The sequence below is a fragment of the Rhopilema esculentum genome, chromosome 2 (assembly GCF_057945365.1).
Source record: "Rhopilema esculentum isolate cy_ngs chromosome 2, ASM5794536v1, whole genome shotgun sequence".
In the NCBI taxonomy this organism is placed as follows: Eukaryota; Metazoa; Cnidaria; class Scyphozoa; order Rhizostomeae; family Rhizostomatidae; genus Rhopilema; species Rhopilema esculentum.
This window is the reverse complement of record NC_142816.1, coordinates 6,423,766-6,445,143: the sequence shown is the minus strand read 5'-3', so window position 1 is coordinate 6,445,143 and position 21,378 is coordinate 6,423,766. Positions and strand designations below refer to the sequence as shown.

At 39.2% G+C, this 21,378-nt stretch overlaps 2 protein-coding genes across 6 annotated transcripts in view; one reads left to right on the top strand and one right to left on the bottom strand.

The window, feature by feature from the left end:
- Positions 1-15,686, bottom strand: part of LOC135695642 (uncharacterized) — a 32,778-nt gene extending 17,092 nt beyond the window's left edge. Inside the window, exons 1-9 of one of the 3 annotated variants that reach the window (XM_089110065.1) lie at positions 15,156-15,686; positions 11,426-13,221; positions 10,502-10,748; positions 7,976-10,010; positions 2,990-7,170; positions 2,719-2,865; positions 2,105-2,323; positions 1,441-1,659; positions 114-1,052 (exon numbers count right to left, since the gene is read on the bottom strand). In XM_089110065.1, coding sequence (XP_088966191.1) covers positions 114-1,052; positions 1,441-1,659; positions 2,105-2,323; positions 2,719-2,865; positions 2,990-7,170; positions 7,976-10,010; positions 10,502-10,748; positions 11,426-13,221; positions 15,156-15,222 — 9,850 coding nt within the window. In that variant the 5' untranslated portion in view covers positions 15,223-15,686. The remainder of the gene's footprint in view (positions 1-113; positions 1,053-1,440; positions 1,660-2,104; positions 2,324-2,718; positions 2,866-2,989; positions 7,171-7,975; positions 10,011-10,501; positions 10,749-11,425; positions 13,222-15,155) is intronic. The other 2 variants (XM_065214787.2, XM_089110064.1) reach the window with 2 other exon arrangements.
- Positions 1-21,378, top strand: part of LOC135695641 (uncharacterized) — a 74,443-nt gene that overhangs the window by 50,846 nt on the left and 2,219 nt on the right. The window contains exons 5-12 of one of the 3 annotated variants that reach the window (XM_065214784.2): positions 17,557-17,629; positions 18,769-18,842; positions 19,097-19,168; positions 19,324-19,371; positions 19,567-19,590; positions 19,997-20,047; positions 20,447-20,500; positions 21,048-21,086. In XM_065214784.2, the coding sequence (XP_065070856.1) occupies positions 18,779-18,842; positions 19,097-19,168; positions 19,324-19,371; positions 19,567-19,590; positions 19,997-20,047; positions 20,447-20,500; positions 21,048-21,086 (352 nt within the window). In that variant the 5' untranslated portion in view covers positions 17,557-17,629; positions 18,769-18,778. Of the gene's footprint in view, positions 1-17,452; positions 17,630-18,768; positions 18,843-19,096; positions 19,169-19,323; positions 19,372-19,566; positions 19,591-19,996; positions 20,048-20,446; positions 20,501-21,047; positions 21,087-21,378 lie in introns of those variants that run through there. The other 2 variants (XM_065214783.2, XM_065214785.2) reach the window with 2 other exon arrangements.

Genomic DNA, 21,378 nt, shown 5'->3' with positions numbered 1-21,378 from the left:
TAAGACGTTCAAACAGTATCAAAAGTATGACTCTTTGCAGCGTAAGTGAAATCTTTGTCTCAGATTTGACCAGTTCTCAACACTTTTTATTGAATAAGTCTAATACGACATACCTTTTGTCGACTCGGGCTCTTTGAACGCAGGTGGCAAAGCTAATGGTCCGTATTGTAGGCCATGCCATTCATTGTCTTTGTTTTGATTTTCAGGTGCTGTCACATCTTCATCGCTATCTCTATGATACGTTACAGGTGCTGGTGTTGTCACGCTAAGAAGCCTTTGGCGCTCCTCTTCTGCCTCTTGGTCTTGCATCCTTTCCTGTTCTGGGTTGAAAACCTGATGCGGCACAACGACATTTGTTTGACCCGCTGCCTGCGTGTTATCCGACTGATAAGGCAAAGCTGCCTTCTGTTCTCCATTATCTGTTGTCTCATTCGGTGTTCCATATTTTACACTTGGCCTTGCCGTCGTTGGTAGAATTCTCTTTGTAGTTTGGAAGGTAGGTAGGTTTGTCGTCCTAAAAGCTGTTTTCGTAGGAGCCAAGACAGAATCTTCCTGCTTCTCCAGCTTTTCTGATGGCTGCGGTGCAGTAACCTCGTTTTGACTGTTTGATCTTGCAGGCGTTGTTGCTGGGACAGTGCCATTTCTACTTAAAATAGGCTTTGATGTTGGATATGCTAGGCCAGGGAAGACTGTTGGGTAATCTTTCAACGGTGTTTCGTTTTTATTCGTTGTTGAAGGTTTCTTTGTTGGCAATTTATTGACATCGATTGGTGATGGTGTTTGCATCGATCCGTTTGAGCTGCCTTCCGAAGATGTCGGGAACACAGTCGACAATACCTTTTGCTCGTGTGCAGCTGTCGGGGCTTGGGTTCTATATGGCCGATTTGTCGGCTGGGCAGTTGTAAAATTCCTGGAATTTTCACTCACGTCCAAAACTTTTGAATCATTGATATTTGGTGCTAAGTTGGCCTGGTCCAGTTTAGGCCGGATGGTAGCCGCAAGAGTTTTGAATCGTGGCAAGCCAGTTGGCCGACTTTTTTCTTCATCTTTTTCTACAAAATTTTTGCAAAGTTTGAGCTAATTTGGCATTAATGTGATAGAATGGCACGTTTTCAAGCAGATGGAAATATTTTCTCGAACATTTCAACGATTCTATTCGCTGGCAATGAATCTATTTATTGATTGCCAATGTTCTATGCAATCATGTAAAATTAGCATGAAGAAAACAGATTAAGCACAGCTCCTTGTTTTCATTTCATACGAACTCTCTTTTTGAAACGAACTTGTCTTTACGGTGCGCCCTTCTACACCTAACAACTAACGAAGATTCTAACAGCAGTTTTGCATAATAAGTCGAGAAATCAAAATTAAATCGGCAAAATCTAAATTATTCCTTTTCAATAGTAAAGACAAATCCAAAAAAAAGAACGTAGAGTTTACCTTCTTCAGGAATAGTTCCTTCAGACTCCGCAGCTGAGGTTCGAGATGGTTTCTGTGTTTCATACTCCGCGTTTTGTGTTGCATATGTCGGCTTGCCTACTTTTTCGGTCGGTCTTCCTCCTGTCGTATACGACTTTTGCTTCTCACTACCGAATGTTGGACTTTGGTTCTGTGTTGGCCGGTATCCTGTTGTAATGTTTTGATTTTGTGCTGCGTAGCCTGTTGATAAGAAAGCAGTTTCTCAGATGCTGGTTGTGTATTGAATGTGTAAAGAGCAAAATGAGAAAAACGAAACTTTGAACAGAAATAAATTCTTTAGATAAATAAATTTTACGCAAAAAATAAATTCTTTCGTTCAAAAATCAGGCATTTTTCTTAAATCTTCTTACAAACGGACACTTTTAGCATGTTTTGAATCAAAGACCAGCTTATTCTAGTTTTATAAGTACTAGTCATGATATTTTGTTTTATGTTACAATATGTATTATGTATTATGTTACAATACATAGCAACAGCATAAATGATGAACGAAAAGATAAATTTTAAGATAAACTTCATAATGTTTAAACTACATAACAATACAGAGTATAGTCTTGTTGACGAGGTTGCAGAGAGGCAAAAAAAGTTGTTGATTCTGATTTCGAATTATAGTTTTGAAATTCACCTTGTTGGGATTTCGTTGCCTCTGGCTTATATGCCAATGTTTGAGATGGTTTCTGTGTTTCATACGCCGCGTTTTGTGTTGCATACGTCTGTTTGCCTACTTTTTCAGTCGGTCTTCCTGCTGTCGTATACGACTGTTGCTTCTGACTACCGAATGTTGGACCTTGGTTCTGCGTCGGCTGGTATCCTGTTGTAATGTTTTGATTTTGTGCTGCGTAGGCTATTGATAAGAAAGCAGTTTCTTAGATGTGGTTATTTATTGAACATGCAAACAGCAAAATGAGAAACGTAGAAGTCTGTTAAGCAAAAGTTTAACATTTTATAGAAAATATCTATTTTATAGGTACGCTTTGTTGTGAAGAACAAGACGGTTTTGACTCACTACTCCTAGTTGCCAGGTAGTAGCATGAGGCTTCATGGTGCAGCTCAGATCCGTCTTGTTCTGGGCACTAACGGTGTACAACGGTGCACAAGGGTGTTTATAAACTACACGACCATTTTTTGTAATTTTCTCTAAACAGCGTCAAGCGCTAAACAATAGCATTGTAAACAGTAATTTTTGGTAATAGGCTTACAAAATAAACAATGTCACAAAAGTTTGGTTTGGAAATTTACCTTGCTGTGTTTTCGTTTGTTTGCCTACTTTTTCAGTCGGTCTTCCTCCTGTCGTATACGACTTTTGCTTCTCACTACCGAATGTTGGACTTTGGTTCTGCGTCGGCCGGTATCCTGTTGTAATGTTTTGATTTTGTGAACTATAGCCTGTTGAAGTACGAGGGATTGTTTTTATAACTTCAAGGTTGCAATTAGGAGAATAATTTTGCACTGATATCTTAAGCTTGTTATATATTTGCATGTCAGGTTAATCTTCCAATATCACGCTTACCTTGTTTTGATGTTGGTCCTTGCGTCATTCCCTCTGTTCCGTTATACTGACCCTGTGCCTGCGTAGTTTCACTGTATGTTGGTCTTTGACCTTGATTTCCAGCTGTATTTTCTTTTATGGTTGGCCTGCTTGGGTAGGATTGTTCTACTGACATTGTTCCTGTGTTTTCCATACTGTATCTCTCAGTTGGCCTGTTAGACCCTGTTTTCTCTGTTCTATAGCCACTTGTAGGCCTGTTTTCCTCCGATCCCTCCGAGTAGTTCTTTGCTGCAGTCGCACCATAGTTCACTGTTGGCCTTTCTGCTGTTTTCTGTGTCTCGTTTCTCTCCCTTGCACCCGTTGTTGGATATGTATTGTAGGTTGGATTCTTGGTTTCAAATCTACCTGTTGTCCCCACACGATTCCCTGACTGGCTAGGTCTTTGCTGTAGTTGTTCATAAGCCTCTTCGTATTGCGACTGCGTTCCTAAGCTTCCTTGACGTTCTGTTGTTTTGTATAAGGTGCTTGTTGCTATTGATGCAGCTCGTCCAGTTGTAACTACGCCTCCAGATAGTGCATTGGTTGGATAGCCATTGGATCCTACTGATGCTGTTGGCTTTTCCTTCCCTCCATATCTTGTTGTTTTCAATGGGTTTTTGTTTGTGCTTTGGCTAGAAATTGCTTGCGAAAATTTTTCTTGAAGAGGGTGAGTTACTCTTTGCCCAGACGAAAATTTTCCATCTGTAAATGGCTGGACTGATTTCGCTGACACTTGACTTCCTTGCGTTGTCCTTGGTAATGTGGTTGGTTTTGTCATCAATGCAGGAACCTTCACGTTTCTTGTGGTAGTCTCTGTCGTTGTTGTTGTTGGTACATTACGGGGTCTCGTGAAGCCTTCTTGATAAGGTCCTTCCGTTGGTTCTGGCTCTTTTTCCTCAGAATTTCCTCCACCATTTGGTAGTTTAGGCGTCGTCAAAACAACTGGAAAGTCTGGGATCCTTGTAAATGTTGGTCTCATTGTAGGTGCAGTTGGCATTTCTGTGGGCTCAGATAAACCAAGTTTTGACTTATTGGGCTCCCATGTCATATTGTAAATTTCATCTGGCTTACTTTCAACTTCATTCAACATCGGCATTTCCTCGTTGGTACCCATTGACTGAGGTGGAGCAGTTGTTGGTCCACGGGATTTGGTATTTCCTCCATTATCTGCTTCGTCCTGCTCTGCAACACGACTTGATGGATAAATCAATTGGCCTACGGCTGGCCTTGTCAAAGGACCTTTAACGCTGCCTCCTCTCCAAGCGGGTGTATAGCTTTTTGCTTCAGGTGTTATTGTCGTTATTGGTGACTTTGAGTATTGGTACTGTGATGTGTACAATAGGTTTCCTGTTGTGGTCGCTGGTGCGGCGGTTGAAGGGATGGCACTTTCATACTGTTGTTCTTTAACATTATAGACTTTTCCTGGTCTGTTTATCCCCACAGCTGGTGCATTACTCGAAGTTTTAGGACCGGGCTGGTGTTTATTATTCTTACTTTTAATGAAAGGATACTTTTTTCTGTGTTTACCATGTTTTTGTTTTCCGCGAGCGGGAGCTGCACTGCTTGCTCTCGGCCTGTCTTGCGTTGGCTTTTGCGAAGCTGTTGTGTATTGCGAGTTGCTTTGTCCCACCGAGGAACTAGCCTCAGTTTGATTGTGCTCACCTGTTGGTAGAGCAGATTGTGCCTGTCCAGTGGCTTTTTCCTCACTAGAAGCCGCATTGCTTCCATTGCTGGGAATTGTGTTGTTAGGACTCTGGCCAGTGTACTGATTTGAGTACGTCCCATCATTCTGTTGCCCTTCCTTTGACATTTCAAAGTCATCTTCATCTTTGATATCGCTTATTTGCTGTTGATGTTGTTGATTTTGTTGCCCAGCAGCCTGCTGTTGGTTTTTATGCTGGGAAGGTCGCTGTTGTTCATAGCCTTGCTGGCTGTAGGGCCGCTGATGCCCATACGGTCTCTGGTGCTCGTATGGCTTTTGCTGTGCATTTGGCTGCTCCTGTTTATCTTCCGACGCATCTTGCGCATCGTTCGAATTCTCTACATTTCCTTCTTCTAATTTTGGCTGCGCACTTTGCGTGCTTGGCCTTTCTTGTTGGTTTGTTGGTCGTTGTTGCTGCTGCGTTGGCCTTGTTTGTTGTATGCTGCCTTGGGATGGTTTCTCCTGCTGCTGTGGCTGGGACTCGAACACTTGATCTTCCTCTTCATTTGGAGTCTCTACCTCGTTTTCCGATATTGGAACAGGTGGTAATGTTGGCTGTGGTGGTTGTGGCTCGCTGAGTGGTGCTTCTGTGGTCATTTGCTCTTCCATTGGTTCAGATGGCTCTGGTAAAACTCCTGGCCCAGGAACAGCTTCAGGTACCAGTTTAACCCTATTAGCAGCTACAATGCCGGGTGCAGGCTGCTGCCCAATAGGTATTACGGGCACTACTGGAACAACTGGTATTGCTGGTGTACATCCAAGTCCTGGACACGTTGCACAACTGACAGCTTGACACATGACTGTGACAACAGGTATGCAGTGAATGCATGGACACAGTGCGCAGCTTATGCCTTGGCAGCTCTTGAATGAGTTGCACGCTGAAGTTGTCATCGTCGTTGTCGTATTCATTTGTCCGAATGGTTGCTGTTTTGGAGGCGTACCGTTTCCTAATCCAGGTGTAGCTGGTCTACCAGGAGTGGCTCCTTGTGCGTTAGATAAACCAGTTTGTGGCTTTGTTGAATAAGGCGGAAGATTTTGTTGCATTTTTGGTGGTTGAGAGCCACCGTATCCTGTTTGATCCTGTCCAGTTGTTGGTTTTCCACTTGGACTTGGTGACTGCGGCTGCATCGGCCTAGCCTGTGGCATTGGTCGTGCCGGCTTGGCTACGCCTGCCCCGCCATTAGAACTCTCTTCTTTATTGACATGGGATGGTCGAGGTGCTGTAAATGGTGAACCAATGCTTGGAAGAGTTACTGGCGTTTCTGTTGAAACTGTTGGCAACATGGTCGTTGCTGGAGGTTGTTGGGTCTGTGTAAATGGGGAATTTGTAGGCTGTGAGTGGTCAATCTGAAGTGTTGTTGCTGGCTGCTTTGTTGTTGGAACGGTTGGCCTAACTTTCAGGTGACCTTTCCCCTTTCCTTTGTTTTTGTGGTTCTTTTTACCTTTCTTTTTCTCACATGGGAATCCAAACTTGCAATTTACAAATATCATTTGTATATTTGGTTTTTTGTTTTTAACTTTCGTTCCAGCTGGTAAAGATGGAACATTTTGTATTACCTGGATTGGCCCCTGCTGTGCGCCATTTGCACATGGCGCTATACATGGTACAGGATTCGTGCCAGTTGTGGAGGGGTTTGGACTTGCGGTTGTCGTTGGAGCTTGTGTTGTTGAAATGCTCGGTGTTGCTGTTGTTGTAGCTGGAGTATTTATTGTTGTGCCTGGAGTAATTGTTGTTGTTACTCCAGTTGCGGATGGTGTAAAAGTGCTTTGTTTGGGAGGAGTAGCGGTAGTTGCTGCAGGCGTTGTTCTTAGTGACTGCAATGATGCTGGTCTGCCATCAGGAGAAAGGGGTGTCTTCTTATGTTTTCGCTTTTTCTTGCGCCTTGTGGTTGTGGTAACTGTGTTTGTATAATATGTTGCCAATGGTCCTTGTTTTGCAGTGTTTGGTCCCTCTGTCATTGGCTGGGTAGTCATTCTTGTTGAAACTTGCCCCCCTGTGCCTGTTTCAAGCCCAACCTCAGGAGAAGTTGTCGTTGTTGCCGAGCTGGTTGTTTTTGGTGCTGTTGTCGCTTTTGTTGTTGATGGTGTTTCTGTTGTTGATGGTGTCGTTGATGGTGTTGTTGCTGACGTTGTTGTTGATTGTGTTGTAGCTGCTGTTGTTGCTGTTGTTGCCGCTGTAGTCCCAAACGTCGTCGCAGTGGCTGTTGAAATCGTTGTTGGTGTTGTTTTTGGTATCGTTGCTGGTGTTTGATAAGGTACTCCCGCATAGCCTTTGAATTTTCCACCGCTTGGTCTACCTCCATACGTGCTTCCATGCGTCCAATTGGAAGACTGGTAGCTTGGGATTTTCTTGGGTCCTGCGTGGTGTTGGTTGTGACCGACCTTTGCAGGCCGGGGGAGAGCTGCTGCTCCTCCATAGCTGTGCGTTATTGGTGGTGGCTTTGTTTTCAATGTAGTATGCCTTTAAGAATAGGTGTTATAATTAAAAGTTAATTAATAGCCATTATTTCAGCTTAACAAAACGATGAAAATTATGGCTGGAAATTTTCTTGTGATAACAAACGTTATCATACATAACTGTCCTCGGGAATTCCCACGACAAAATATAGTTTTTAAATTCGGTACGGAGGCTGAAATTCAATGCACCATTTAAGGCCCTGTTCACTTTATACCGGATTTATTTTGTATTGGATTCTGATTGTTGTAACTGGGTAGCTAAGCAATCAATTCACTTTCCAAAGCTAACATCAAAATCGTTAATGGCATTGGACACAGGTAAAAATGGCTTAAAGCCACTTGTACCTGATGGGTTGACCAATCGAATTGCACACAGAGAAAAACATGTGAACAGCTTCCGCCTTTCTGCAAATCGGCGAAACCCTAGAGTGGTTTCACGTGAATAGTTTTAAATTCCTTTCAAACGCGCATGCTCTGATCGAGTTATTTTTGGATTCGCTGTATTTATGCATGTCAATGCCTTTAAAAAAGTAACAATAATTTAGAGATTTAAGACTTAGTTTTTGGATCTTGGTTTGGTATGTCCGGAGGAAATTTATTATGTTTCAGATAATTATCTATGTATGTTTGTTTACGTATGAATTCTTTTGGTATATGAACAACTTGACTTGAACAAACTGCATGAGTTTCTTTAAAAATATTGCTCATTAATGTTATCGTTGCATTCTAGATTTTTTTACATTGTCTGCAAATCGAAGTTAATCCTTAAAATTTTTATAGTTCTTATCAAATAATTCTTAAAATCTTACCTAGTCCCGGTTGTTGATACTTTTGTTGTTTTCTTTATTTTCGGTGTTGCAGTTGTGGTTGGTCTCTTCTTAACCTTCCACAATTTGTCCGTAATAGGAATCTTTCCGCCTGATGCTTTAGCCTTCTTTGGTTTATTGCAGTCTGGACATTTAGTCGTTTTCTTTGGTTTTGGTGTAGTTTTGGGCTTCTTCTTTTTCTTCTTTGAAGCACCAGCTTTAAATATTGAATTCTCACTCGGTTTCATAGTGGGAACGGCCGGTCGTTTTTTACTATGGTCCGGACTGGACTCAGGCATGTTTGGAGTGTTATTTGGGTAATGGTCTGGGAAAGCTCCAGGATAGTCATGCGGTCTGTCTTGATTGTTGAAACCGTTCATCCCTTGAAAACTGCCAAACTGCTGCTGCCTTAGAACATCCGGAGAAGGTGGATACTGGTTCGGGTTTGGCGGGTAAATAGACTGCGTCTGTTGAGGCATAGCATACCCCCCTTGCGGGAAGGGTAATCCAGGCATTGGTTGATTTACTTGCACCCCGTACTCGGCTTGTCCGTTCATTGGTAAATTAAAAGTGACCGAGTCAGGGCCAATGCAGTCTGCTACGCTGATCCCAACGCACTGTCTCTTTGTTGATGCTTCCAACTTATTAGTTGTGGTCTCCTTTGATGTCGGTTTGTTTATTGTCTTTAAATCATGTACATTATGCTTTTTGCTAGCTCGTTCCATTTGTCCTCCTGATTCTTTGGTAGAAACTTCACCTTCTTTTAATAGGGTAATACGTTTATTTTCATCTACAGGAAATAAAGAGTTCACTTCCGCTTCCCAAGTTTTATTCTTAACCGGAGACTTTTCTTTCTTCAAGGTCATTTTCAGGTTCTTAAACGTAGCTTGATCAAGGGTGTTTGCTTGCTGCTGTGCGACTTCTTTTGAGCTTTCCTTTTTACTGGTTTTCTTTTCTACCAACTTCCCGCTGTTTTTATCCATTCTACTTGGTTTTGTATTGCTTAATCTTCTTGTATTCATGCTTCTGATTACCTGAATTCCATCCGCAGATGATTCAGTTTTGCTCGGTTTTTTTGTTGCATGACCAGAAAGCTTCTCGCCGATTGTTTTTCCACCATTCACGTTTCGCATCATGTCTGTAATAAGTTTCTTGTGCTCCTTAACCTCTTCGTCATGATCATAATCCTTTTCTTGGTCATCAATTTTCTCCACTTCTGTCTTTTGTTTTCCGATGTCTCCTCTTCTGAGTCCGTCTTCACTAACAAAAACATTTGTACCTAGATGACCGGTTTTTGATGGGTACGGAATATTTGCTAGTTTTTCTTCAGCTATCTGCGCATCGTTCCAGAGTGAGTTTACCTCTACCGTCGGTGTTTCATTTATAGCCCTTTCTTCTTCCGGATCCTCAATATCCGATTTCGTACTTGCAATCTGATCCCGACTCAATCCTTTCTGGATCATGTTATATGCTGATGGTCCGGAAATGTGTGCAGCCTCAACATCACCAATTTCTGAGAGTCCGAGTGAATCCTTGAAATCTTGAGAGCCTAGATCAAAGTCATTTGTTCCATTGTACAAACTAAGATTTGGCTTGGGAACATTTGATCGTGTGTCAATGAATTCTTCGTTGTCTGTTTCACTTTGGTCAAACGGACCATGAAACCGAGCAGAATCTTCAGAAGCCTCATCACTTTGGTCACTTCTTTCAACGATTTCACTGTTTCTTTCTGCTCCTTCGAAGGGTCCCTCGGGTAAGCTGTTACCCTCCTCGGGCAAGCTATCTCTTGTAACCATTGCACTGTTTTGCCCTTTGCTTTGTCCGTGCTTTGCCAGCCCGACTGTTGATACTGCAAGGATCTGCGCTGTTTCTTTTGCTTTTTCAGTCTCCTCCTCATCGTCGGTACCTGACTCTTCCGGCTCAATTTCACCTGATGAATAGTCATCAATGTAGTCACTTATGAATTTGACCGCGTTTCTTGTCGGTAAGCTTCGGCGATTTTTCGTTGTCGGTTTTTCCAAGTAAAAATTCTGTTCACCTGCAATAATAAGTTAAGTTAATGCGTCGTCTTTCTTTCAAATATTGGATAAATGCTTGCTTTTATGGCCAAAATACTGGAAAGACCATCCTATTCTACTTTAGCCGCGACCAACCCCACCCCTCCCCCATCTCCCTCGGAATGAATTGCAGCTGATTTAATTCATCCCCAATTCCCCGGAATGAAATGTAGCTGATCAAAATCAAAGCTATTCTAGATTGTTGATACCAGATTGCAATGATTTGCAAGGATTACTGTAGGGATTTCAATTCAATCAATAATTTCAATTATGGGTCTTGTATTTAGATGAAATGTGTACTGATTCCTGTTTAACATGACAGTTAAAGCATAGTTTATCAGTTGGGTAAAATAAAGCCTCTTGGATAGTTCAATGAGCTCCTTTTGCTTGTTACCAAGGCACCCTAGCGTCGATATACCGTAAGTGTCGATACCCTTTAAATTAAACACAAGCCATTTTTAAGAGTTCTTACCAGTCCGAAATTGGTCAAGAGAACGCTGAATATCCATAAGGTTTTGCTCATCCAGCTCAATATTTCTCTTTCCCTTCCGTTTGGGAAGCCTTACGCTGTCCAACACCATTCCTCTGGGACTCATTGATTTTGGCCTCAAGTTTATTCGGCTTCGTTTGAATACACCATCTTGGTCCTCATTTGTCTCTAGCCTCTTTCCAGTGGCAGCCTCTATCAATGCCCGACCAGTTCGCCATTTCTTAGAAGCCTGAAATTCAAAAAATTTGTTCCCATTCTTCGATTCAAAATATGCCTCAACGGAAGACAGCTATTTTATGCTTTCTGCAGAAAGCAATCCTTTGATAGGATTTCCTTCCCACTATTGACAATATGCTATGAAGCGAATTGATTTGGAATCAGATTGAACTTAAGTCATGCCAAATTAGGGTCATAATGAGTAGTGGTCATATAAGATTAGAATCATATTGCATTACGGTCGTATAGTATTGAGTTCATGTCGTATTGTAGTCATATCGATGTAAAAACTTTACACAAAATCATGATAACACGAAAAAGGGTAGTGTCCAGTTCGTAGACTTCAAGCGGTATTTATCCGACATTCAGATAAGTATGAAACATAGGATTTTGATCGAGTAAAACTAATTTTTTGATACTGATTTGTCCAACAGAATCAATATCCTTTTTTAACTTAGCAATAAAATGGGGAAGAATCTGTTCAGTTAGATAATGGAAGGGGAAGCAAGGCGTGCAAGTGACAAAAGAATACCATCCCCGGATAGTTACGTTGCAACCTTTGTCAGAATCTTTGTAAATTTCCCAATTTTTCTCTCTTATTTTAGTTTAATTTACATTGGACCCAAACTTTCTATACATCCATCCGATCTATTCTGTCAACCGCATAAAGTCCTAATATCAAAATCTTACCTTTTTTCCTGGACTCCAAAATTCGATCCCAAGACTCCTGATTGCTTCTCTTTTTCTTTTCTCCATCACCAGCTTAATTCTTTTCCTTCTCGACTTTGCTTTTCCAATCTTTCCAAGTGGAGTAACAAATTCGGCTGCATTTTTATGATTTCCCTTGGAATTCTTTTCATTAGATTGTTTCGTTGTGTGCGATTTGTGTTTGTGGTGCGTATTTGTCTGTGCGTGAGATTCCTTTTCATCAACTATATCCCCCTTGTTCCTCGATTCCATTTCTGATTCTTTCTGATCCAACGCTAGCCTACTCGGGTCTTTAGTCAGCTCTTTATAATGCTTGCTACCCTTTCTGTGCATTTGGGTTTCTTTTTCTGTATTCATGTTGGTACCTACTGCATATGCAGGTTTTCCAGGGTCTGTGCCAATTTTCGGACCCCTCATGTTTGTAATCGCTGGATCATTACCGGGCCGGTTTTTACTGCTTGCCAAAAAAGAAACCGGATCTGGTTTCCCTGCACTCGTTTTAGCATTGGGCCTCAAATCGCCTTCTTTCGTTGCTTGTAACTTTTCCCGCTGGTCTGTCCCAGAACCGGACGACATTTTTAAGTAAGCTGTCTTCATGTCCTCGTAGTCATTTGTCTCTTGCCTCTCTTTCAGATCGTATCCTACGTTACTTGATATCCGTTCAAGATTGCTGCCTGAAGCTTCTTTTTGAGAAAATTGCGTTTTCTGCACTTCGTAGGGCGTTTCACTGGCTTCTGAAGGCGATTCCTTTTTTGTATACTGGTCATATTTTTCTGCAGGGTAAGGATTAAGTTTTCGCTTAAAATCTTCGCCATTTGATTTAGATCCTTCCGACTTTAAATCAGCCGAGCGACGGGACCTCCCCGTTCGTTCAGGGACATCCCCATAATCGTCTGTACCGAACGCCGTGGCGAAATCTTCATGTGCATATCCATAATCATCCGGATCTTCGTCAAAATCATCGCCATCACCATCATCTTCCATGAACTGTTCAACTGGATAAATTTCTAAATCAGATCTGAGATATTCTTCCTCTTTGAAATTTCTTTTTGGCCGTAAATTTTCGACACGGACTTGATTGTCCCCCGGAAAAAACTGCGAGAGCTCCTCGTACAGTTTGCGATGTTTTTCGTAAATCTCTTTGGAAACAGGCTCCTTCAGATTTGATCCAGTTTCATATTTTTCAAGCATTTTTTCTTCATAGTCTCCTGATGAGCCCGAACTTTGTCGTTGCGATTCGTCAAAGCTCTTCAATATTTCTTTTCTTTTTTCATCCATATCATTAAGTTTTACAACAACATTTAAGTTTGAGTCACTTTTCTCTGTTTTTTTCGGTGACCCATCAGAATGTAAAACATCATGGCCGAAGAATGAATGCAACCACTTTTTATCAGAATGGGAAAGCGACTTTCCGTTGTCGCCTTTCCTTTTGTTATTCTTGCTATTTTTTTCTAATTTTGAGTTTAGCTTTGCATTATGAGAAGATTCTCTCAAATTGTCGTTTTTTCGCATGTTGCTATTCAAAACTTTAGGTGAAGTTCTTTCGTTGTGGCCTAAATCCCCCTTAACACCCTTCGCTTTCACCTCGGAAAGCATAAAGTCTTTTAACATGGTAATTCCGCTGCCTTCGGCATTCGAGTCTATAGTTGACGCAAGATCGCCTGAGCCCGAGAAAGTTTCCGGCGCGTTCGTCTCGGAAACATGGTCGTTTGATCTTTTGACTTGTCCGTCGCCCGAACTGGTTGTCGATAAAATTCGATAATCTGGTGGCCATTTTCCTGAAAATCAAACACAAAGTTAAATTAAAAAAGAAGGAAATGCTTTATATATTTTTTGTAGGTTGTTATCAAATATATTGATAATATCTAGCAAATAGGTATAGCACTTCTAGATAGTCATAAACTATTAGCAAAATGCACCTTCCGAATCCAAGATCAGTGATTGCTGCTGTTATTCAAAATCAACCAGTTTCAAGATTCTTAAAAATTCTGCCTTATAACTCGTCTTTCGATGTTGCAATCATTTAAAGACTGAGAATCAAGACATTAATAAATTAATTTTTTTAATCATAGTAATTAAAATCAAAGACCTAAAATCAATTGCATCTCTTTTTTGTGTTCTTTAATTACGAGTTGAACAAGTCCCAGAGAATATTTTGAGATTTTATTGTGAAAATGAGGTTGCTCCTCGATGTACTTTCTGGCCTTTGTAAGGGAACTTCAACTGGGAAAGAAAGCCCTTGTCCATATTAAAGAGCCGACAAAAGAAGATTGTCTAAAACAAAGTAATGTCACTACGGCTGGGCGGGCCATTCCCCTTTTTGGAAAAGTGTCGAAAATGATTCTGATTGGCAAAGCACTTATTCAAATGATGAAGATAGCAAAATCTATAAAGTAGCAAGTTCTTTAGCAATACTTCCAACATTACAACTGTATTTGTGGATCGTTCAACACTCGCACAATTATTATTTGCCTATCCTGTTTTTGCTCCTTATGAAGTTCTATCTAAAAGCCAGGTGCCATCTGAGAAACAAAAGTAAATTTAAACAGCCTTATAAAATTCTAAGGCATTTCGCAAAAATCATACAGCTTTCGAATCGATTAGCAAATCGTTCAAGCTTGGAGGGCCTAACTGCTTCTGCTTGGAATTTTAAGTTACTGGTTTACGTAGCCTAAGAAGGCTCATGAAGATTTATTATCTTGGTTTCATTTACTGTAATATTTGAGTATCTGTATAAAATGCTGGTTTGTAAGAGTCTTAAGATGTTTTGGATTTTCAAGAAGAGCAACATTTTTGACGCACTGTGTTTAATCATTAAATTATTAATTTTTGTTCCAATTACAGCATAAAATAAACTTTTTCAATCGTAGAATTCTTTGAAGCTATTAATGTATCTGAGGATCCCATAAGTATTTTTTCAATGGCTTGTAAAATAATAATTGTTTAATCTCCCGGTATTTTGCTACCAAAGAATAAACTGTCGATGCACAAAAAACCAATGTTTCCTCTGCAAGAATAGACGTGCAGGTCTAAACTTTATATTCACAGCACCGTACCTAGTTTTACTCAATGATGTTTTCCAAAAGGTAATAAAGGTGTTGGGATAACTTTAAGATATGCTGCTGTTCTTAAAGCAGAGTTAATAGACGCCATCTTTTGGCATAAACAAAGTGTAATCTTTAACCCTGAATATTTTTTAAAAATTTTTTTAGCTTAAATAAAGTTTGTTTACCTTTTCTAACTTAACAAATGGAAATTTGCTAGATTTAAATTCAAATGGAATGAGATTTTGATCTTGCTCCGTATATGCTTTTAAACGTTGACAATATTTTTGCCGTAACATGACTAGAAGTATTGCCTTCAGAAGATGTTAATGCTTTTCCAGACACAAAACATTAGTAAAATCCCAGAAACCTATGTTTTATATACAATTGAAGCGCGGCTTGCCCGGTCCTTTTATGGTCTTATGATGGTTAATAAAAAATTTGATTAAAAAGAGGATCAACGGAGCTGCCGGAGCAAGATACCTCTGGGTGAAAGGAACGGTAATATTTGAGGAGGATTTTGGTCTGTACATAAAGATTTTGAGAAACAAAATAATTCTTTGAGGAAACTGTCCAAGTTATTCTAAAATACATCAGGAATCTGAATTTGTTCTGCAAAAGTCATGAATTTTGATGAGGCCTAAACATCAAGATGCTGACCAGCTTACCTGCATAGGCTTGTATGATAATAAGTAGTATGAAAAACGTGGCAGTCGTCTCTCCGTTTCCAAACATATCCACGATGAAATTCGCTCGTGATTTCACTCATTTGGAACAATTTCCTTTCTTGAATTCCTCTTCATCAATGCAAAATTATTTACTAAACTTTCGTCATAATTCATAGTATTTTTCAAAATCCCATAAATCTTTACCAAAGTCTAGTAAACTAAATTCGTATCATTTTTCAGTCTCGTTGATCTCCGATCGTCATTGTCCGGTATCAACATGCGCGCGCATCTTTTTGGTTTTGTATAACAAATGCGCTGGTCTTTGGTGTACGACCCAAATTTCATGGTGGGAGCGGGTAGATCACAACTTCTAAAGCACGCCACAAGAGCAATCACTGTCATCTCAAATTTGACAGCTAGATCTAATCTCCCATGAAACCCTTTCATCTTAACGAAACCAAATGAACCTAAGGGAAAGTGATTTGCTACCGATGAACCCTCGGTGCTTCTTTACTATCGCACTTCCCTCCCCCCCCCCTTCTTTAAAACTCAGATGAGAACCGTTCTTCAAATTATGCATAAAGTCTTGACCCCAATTGCTCTTTGACCCTGGCGTTTTATGGCTAGCGCAGTGCAAGCCAAAATTCCTGAGCTGCTGTTGTTGCTCCTCAGGTCAGATATGTTTGTGTAATTTCTTGAATTTTGATGCAGAAGTCAAATGATTTATCGTCTTTAGATCGATTGATCGTTGTATCTAGGAGGAGCGGCCGCTTTGAACAATCTCAATAGCATTTTTACATCTTTGGTCAATTGGTTTTCGGGGGTGTATCATGATCGGGAGTTCACCATGATCGGTGATTAATCAACTGATTGGATTGGTTGGATTCACTTGATGCCTGCCCTAGACAGAGGTAGAAATTATAATGGTTTCTAGCGACCACTCCCCCGTACAAATACTTTGTGACTGCTAAATATACTTCAAAATCGGATTTTTAGACGCTGGAAAATAAGACATAAAACCCCACTCCCACAGGTAACACGGAAAACCATCAAAATCGTATTTTGTGCTTCTGGCTCTAGTTATAAGATATCTCTGATTTTCGGTTTACAGATTTAATCCTTTTTTCAGCAACTTATACATATTTTTAAGAACAGCATCTCTTATTTTACAATTGAATTGAAGCGTCAGAACTTTTAGCTGATTTCTGTCTGTCACCCTGCGATGTCTCAAACCCACTTTACCATAACTGCTTTATCTTTTTCTAGAAAAATGTAGTGCTCGCTATCATTGACGGGGCTATAAAAGTATTAGTACAAAATCTCGCGTTTACCCGCAGTGTGACGCGTTTTCATGCATATTTCTGCGTGCATATCATCTTAACAGGTGTCATTGTTCTGATTTTTTATTGATAAATTACAGGCTTTGATTTTCAGTACAAAGTTTCAGTACATGGAAGCTTATTTTTCTCATCATTCAAGTTTTCTAGTTGCTTTTTTCAAGATTCTCTGCATCCCATTGAAAGCCCTTTTCGCGCTAGAACCCAGCGCAAGGGAATACCAATACCATGTCATTATACCTTGTCAATCTACTATTGTCATTTTTCCTAGTGGACTCGGCTGCTCGTTATGCCACTAATAAAACTATTTGGCATAATGATAACAGCCTTGAAGAGCTGTACCAAGGACATACTCATCTAGGGGGCGCTGAAAATTGGTGCCATGTAGCTAATTTTGAGCCACCAAGCCCCCAAATTTTTAAGGCTAGATTCGCCACTGAGCAAGAAAAGAACTAGGATAGCATCATGCATCAGCTTGATAATTCCACACTATGATTGAAAAAGGAGATGAAACGAAGGAGCATTGCAGTGATATACATCAAGAATGTTAAGATATTTAGCAAAACTATAGATGCTTTTTCATGTGAACATATGGGGGTCAAAATATGAAATTGTGTCATTATGCCCTTCCCCCCCCCCCCGCCCCCCATAGACACCATTTTACGGCCTGATTTCCTTTAAGTTGCCTCGTTTTTAACCATTGACCGTAACCTCGCATTATTTTCGGCGACTTTTCAAAAGTATCTAGTAAATTCAATTCTGCCTTTTTTGTCGTCGGCTACCTCCACCAGTGTTTCCCATAAATATCTCTCAAGAAGCAGACTGCTGTGTTTTCGTTAAAAATCAATTCTTTCTTATTTTTCTTATTTATTTTTGTTACCGAAAAGTGTTTTAGCGTAGTTTAATCTATTTCGAAAACATGAACTCGATCACGGGTCACGTAATTTGTCAATGCGGCCACAAGCAATATGGCTGCCTAGCAATTTATGGTTTGCTACATATACCAAAATAAGAGATTTGAAATATAAAATCTGTTTCATTGAAGTTATTATTTTATACTGTAGTTGATAAATTGGTTGAAGAGGAATTAGCAACTGCTTGAATGATATAGAAGAACTATCGAGCTCAATATTAAAGGTAAAGATTATGTTGATTTCTGTTAACCGGTTCGCTTAAACCTTTTCGAGTATATTTCACTGCTTAATTCCATGTTAGTTAGGATGTGATATGTCGGTTACTACTGGAACATGGGGTAAGCTCTCACTAGAAGGAAATTCTTGTGTTTGATATTTTGATCCAACAAACAAGTACAAAAAGGAACTTTAGAATCAAGAATGCTACAACTTTAAAGACGCAAAACCTTAGGCTACTAATTAATTGATCTGGTCTATCCTTTTGAAAAATTTCATTTGATTTGTTTTCTAAATTTTTAATGATAGCTTTCCTGCCATCGTTTAAATAATCATACAAATACGTAACCCTAATCATCCAAGTAGTGAACGAGGCAGTACAAACTCCATGGTTGTTTATGGTAATTAACTGCTAGCATAAAGTTTATAGTTTAGATAAATGTTCTATTCACACTGCAAAGAATGTGTTCCAATTAACATCCCTTTCTACCACTGTTACTATTTATAATATACTCTTTTAAAAGTACAATCATTACGTTTTTTATCTATCATATTGTAAATAGTGTTATCATATTGCGAGTCATATTGTCTTTTAATGACCTTAAACGCTGACAAAAGATAGACATCAAACGTTGACAAAAAAATAATATTTTTCGCTGTAGCTTCTTAGAAATAGATGCTTGCTGCATACTCAGTGAAGCAGTTACCCCTACTTTCAAACAGTTGTCTTTCCTATCTGTTAAAACCCGATGCAGTTTGAACATACTTTAGGTATGCAAAATTGGTATGCCAAGTCAGGTATGCTAGAATAGTTATCCTAAGTCAGTACTGCCAAAATATCATTAGGAAAACTATCTGCGGAAAACGTGGATGGAAGGCAGTACATTTAGGAAGAAGGCATGCACAGGAAGAAGTACTTCGTAAATAAAGTTGTTTTACTTTTAGTATGTCATGAATACTCTAATAAATGTTAACTTTCTCTTCGTGAAAGTTTATAATCATACTGATGTAAACCCTTGCAGGGACTTGATTTTGGCTTAACTATTATTTAGGGTCACTTATTCTTTTTGAGACACTTTTTGTTGAACCGTTATTTCTTTTGGAGATTTCAGTTTTAAAATCTATTGTATATGCAATCTTTTTCAGTCGTAAAGACATGAAGTTCGAGGCAATGTTAGCTGCATTGGCAGTTTGTTTGTATCAATCAATTGTTTATGCCGGTACGTACTATTCCTCTTTGCTCTAGAATATAATTATATCAAGTTACAAGCATGAGATTATGATATTTTGAAAAATTGCTACTTCATATAGTTATAAACTTCATATAGTTATATGTATTTTAACAGAGTTGAATGCCAGTAATTTGCCAATATAGATAGAGTAGTATCTGATTTTCTGTTGGGTGTTGCCCTTCCGTCGAAGTCGATGCTTCCAGAACATCAGTATGTTGATTGTATTTGTACTTTGTTTCCAGAAGTACTTGAACTCGGTGAAGATGAGCAAGGGACGCCTGTTTGGAAAAATGGGGAATACAGAGATAGAAATGGTATTTATTCACCACAAATTACTTTGATGTTACGTTACACGCCAAAATTTACCGTAGCCTGAACCTTTTTTTGGCATGTCTGTCAGGAATTGTTATCCAGGCACAGTCTAGTCCAGGCATACTTTCTTTCTATTGTCAATTTTTTTATTTACTAGAAATTCCTATGCCTCCAAGTTATGATGAAGAGAAAAAGCACAAAAGAGGTAAGCTGATTTCATTCCTCTTCAAATATTTGCTTTTGTCAATACTCAAATCCGTTTATGTTTTTCTCTTTTTATATTCAATTCTGTTGAATGAGCATTGCTGATTCATATTTTCTTTGCTTATTTTTCCTAAATTCCAAATTTCACATTTGTGACAGTTTATGACAAGTAATATAATTGGCATTTCTTTTACAGCTACATCCGAAGAAGAAGGAGTTGGTAAGTCTGTTTTTTTCACAACTTTTTATCACCATATTGTTAACCTAGCCTAGATTCCCTTGTCTTGTAAGACCATGTCATTTTTCATCATATTGGCTATATAAAAATCTTAAATCTTAACTAATAAAAATTTTGTATTACAAATTCGCTTGCTGTTATGCTTAGATGTTCATGGTCGCTTTGTGTTGTCCGTTCTACAATACATATAATTCTGGAGGCGTTGGATCGCATCGATTCTAACTGGACGGTCGTTATCGCAATTGCCAACTTCCTGGGTGTTTGTTCTTAGGATAATTACTATACTGGGACTATCATTGCCAGCGTGAATTACTGAATTTCTGTTCATGTTTATTTTGCCATTTAAAGATAGTCCTGCTAGTTATCTCCGCCGACTTTTTCTTTTTAGCACTGAAGACTCCAAAAACCAAAACAACTAAGAAAAACTTGATCAATAGAGGTGAGCAGGATTTTTGGCTTCTTCTTGAGCCCTTTTTTCTCAATGTCCACTGCTACATCTTAATATGTGCCACAAAAATAATTTTTCTGGGACACAAACTTGTTCTATGTTATCTAGTTTTTTGGTTTGTCATTGAGATTTGCGTTTTACATTGTCTTGTCGTTGAGAATGTACCCTTGTAAATCTAGGTGGCGTCATTTTAAGTGTTATAAATCGATCAGAGTACTTAAGGTTCTTTTGGTATTAAGGTGGCTCTTTTTTCCCGAAATTCTGGCTGGTGGTTTGCAGTTGACTAAGGGCTGATTTTGTTTGAATGCAAAGAATTTTGGGTGTAGATTGAATGAAAGGAATTTATGCAAAGACAGATGCATGTGAAATAGCACTTTTATTTTGTCCTAGTTCATTTTGCTATGCCATTTGGTGTCGATCTACCAATTTACCATGTCAGTAAAGGTAGGTTAAAGAACACACCGTACACCCCTAACCACTAACCGGTTAGAACCTCTGTCGGTTTAGTTGACAATTCCTACATTGGCGGGTTTGAAAGAAGAAAATAAATCGTTTAGTTTGGACTGGTTTGTATAAGTATTGATGATAGGAATAGATTAAGACTCTATCAAACATTGTGAAGAAAAAATAATTGAACATCATTTGGTAACATAAAGGTTTACTTTGAAGGCTTGCCAGCTCCATTCTTATGCTTTTTCCGTACGAAACATCCTTAGCTCTGTTTGTGAAGACCTTTTTTTCCTCAAAATGGTTCATTTCAAGTGTATCTCGTCAGGTGTTAAGTATGGTGTTGTATGCATTCAAGCTGCATAAATTCAACCCCCTTTTCTTACTGCTTTCTATCTATCGCATAAAAAACCCTTTATGGTAAAAAGTGAACCAGTAACCTCCAGTAAAGAAACGCATCCCTATCAATGCTCGTTGTGGCATTTTATTATGATTTTTATCTTTTTGATAAAAAGACAGAAAATAATTATTATGTCACTTACAGGTGCAAACAAAAAAGGAAAGAAAAGTGATGTTCCTGACGGTAAGACAATGCTCCTAGCATTTAACTCCCACTTCAATTCGCTGTATAGCCTTGTGCAACATCATTTCAATCTAAATTTTGAAATATTATCTTGTTTCTATTCGTTCTTTATAAAAGTACTATTGTCATGGCTGTTAGTGTTGAAGCTCCTTGCAGGTCGATGAATACTCCACATACAAAATAATTTTTTATCTTAAGAAATAAAGAATTAGATAGATTTCCTCCAAATTGAATTTTCTAAATGCTCTCTTCGTCTCTGTGAATTTTACAATTAGCCTTATCAGAGAATAGA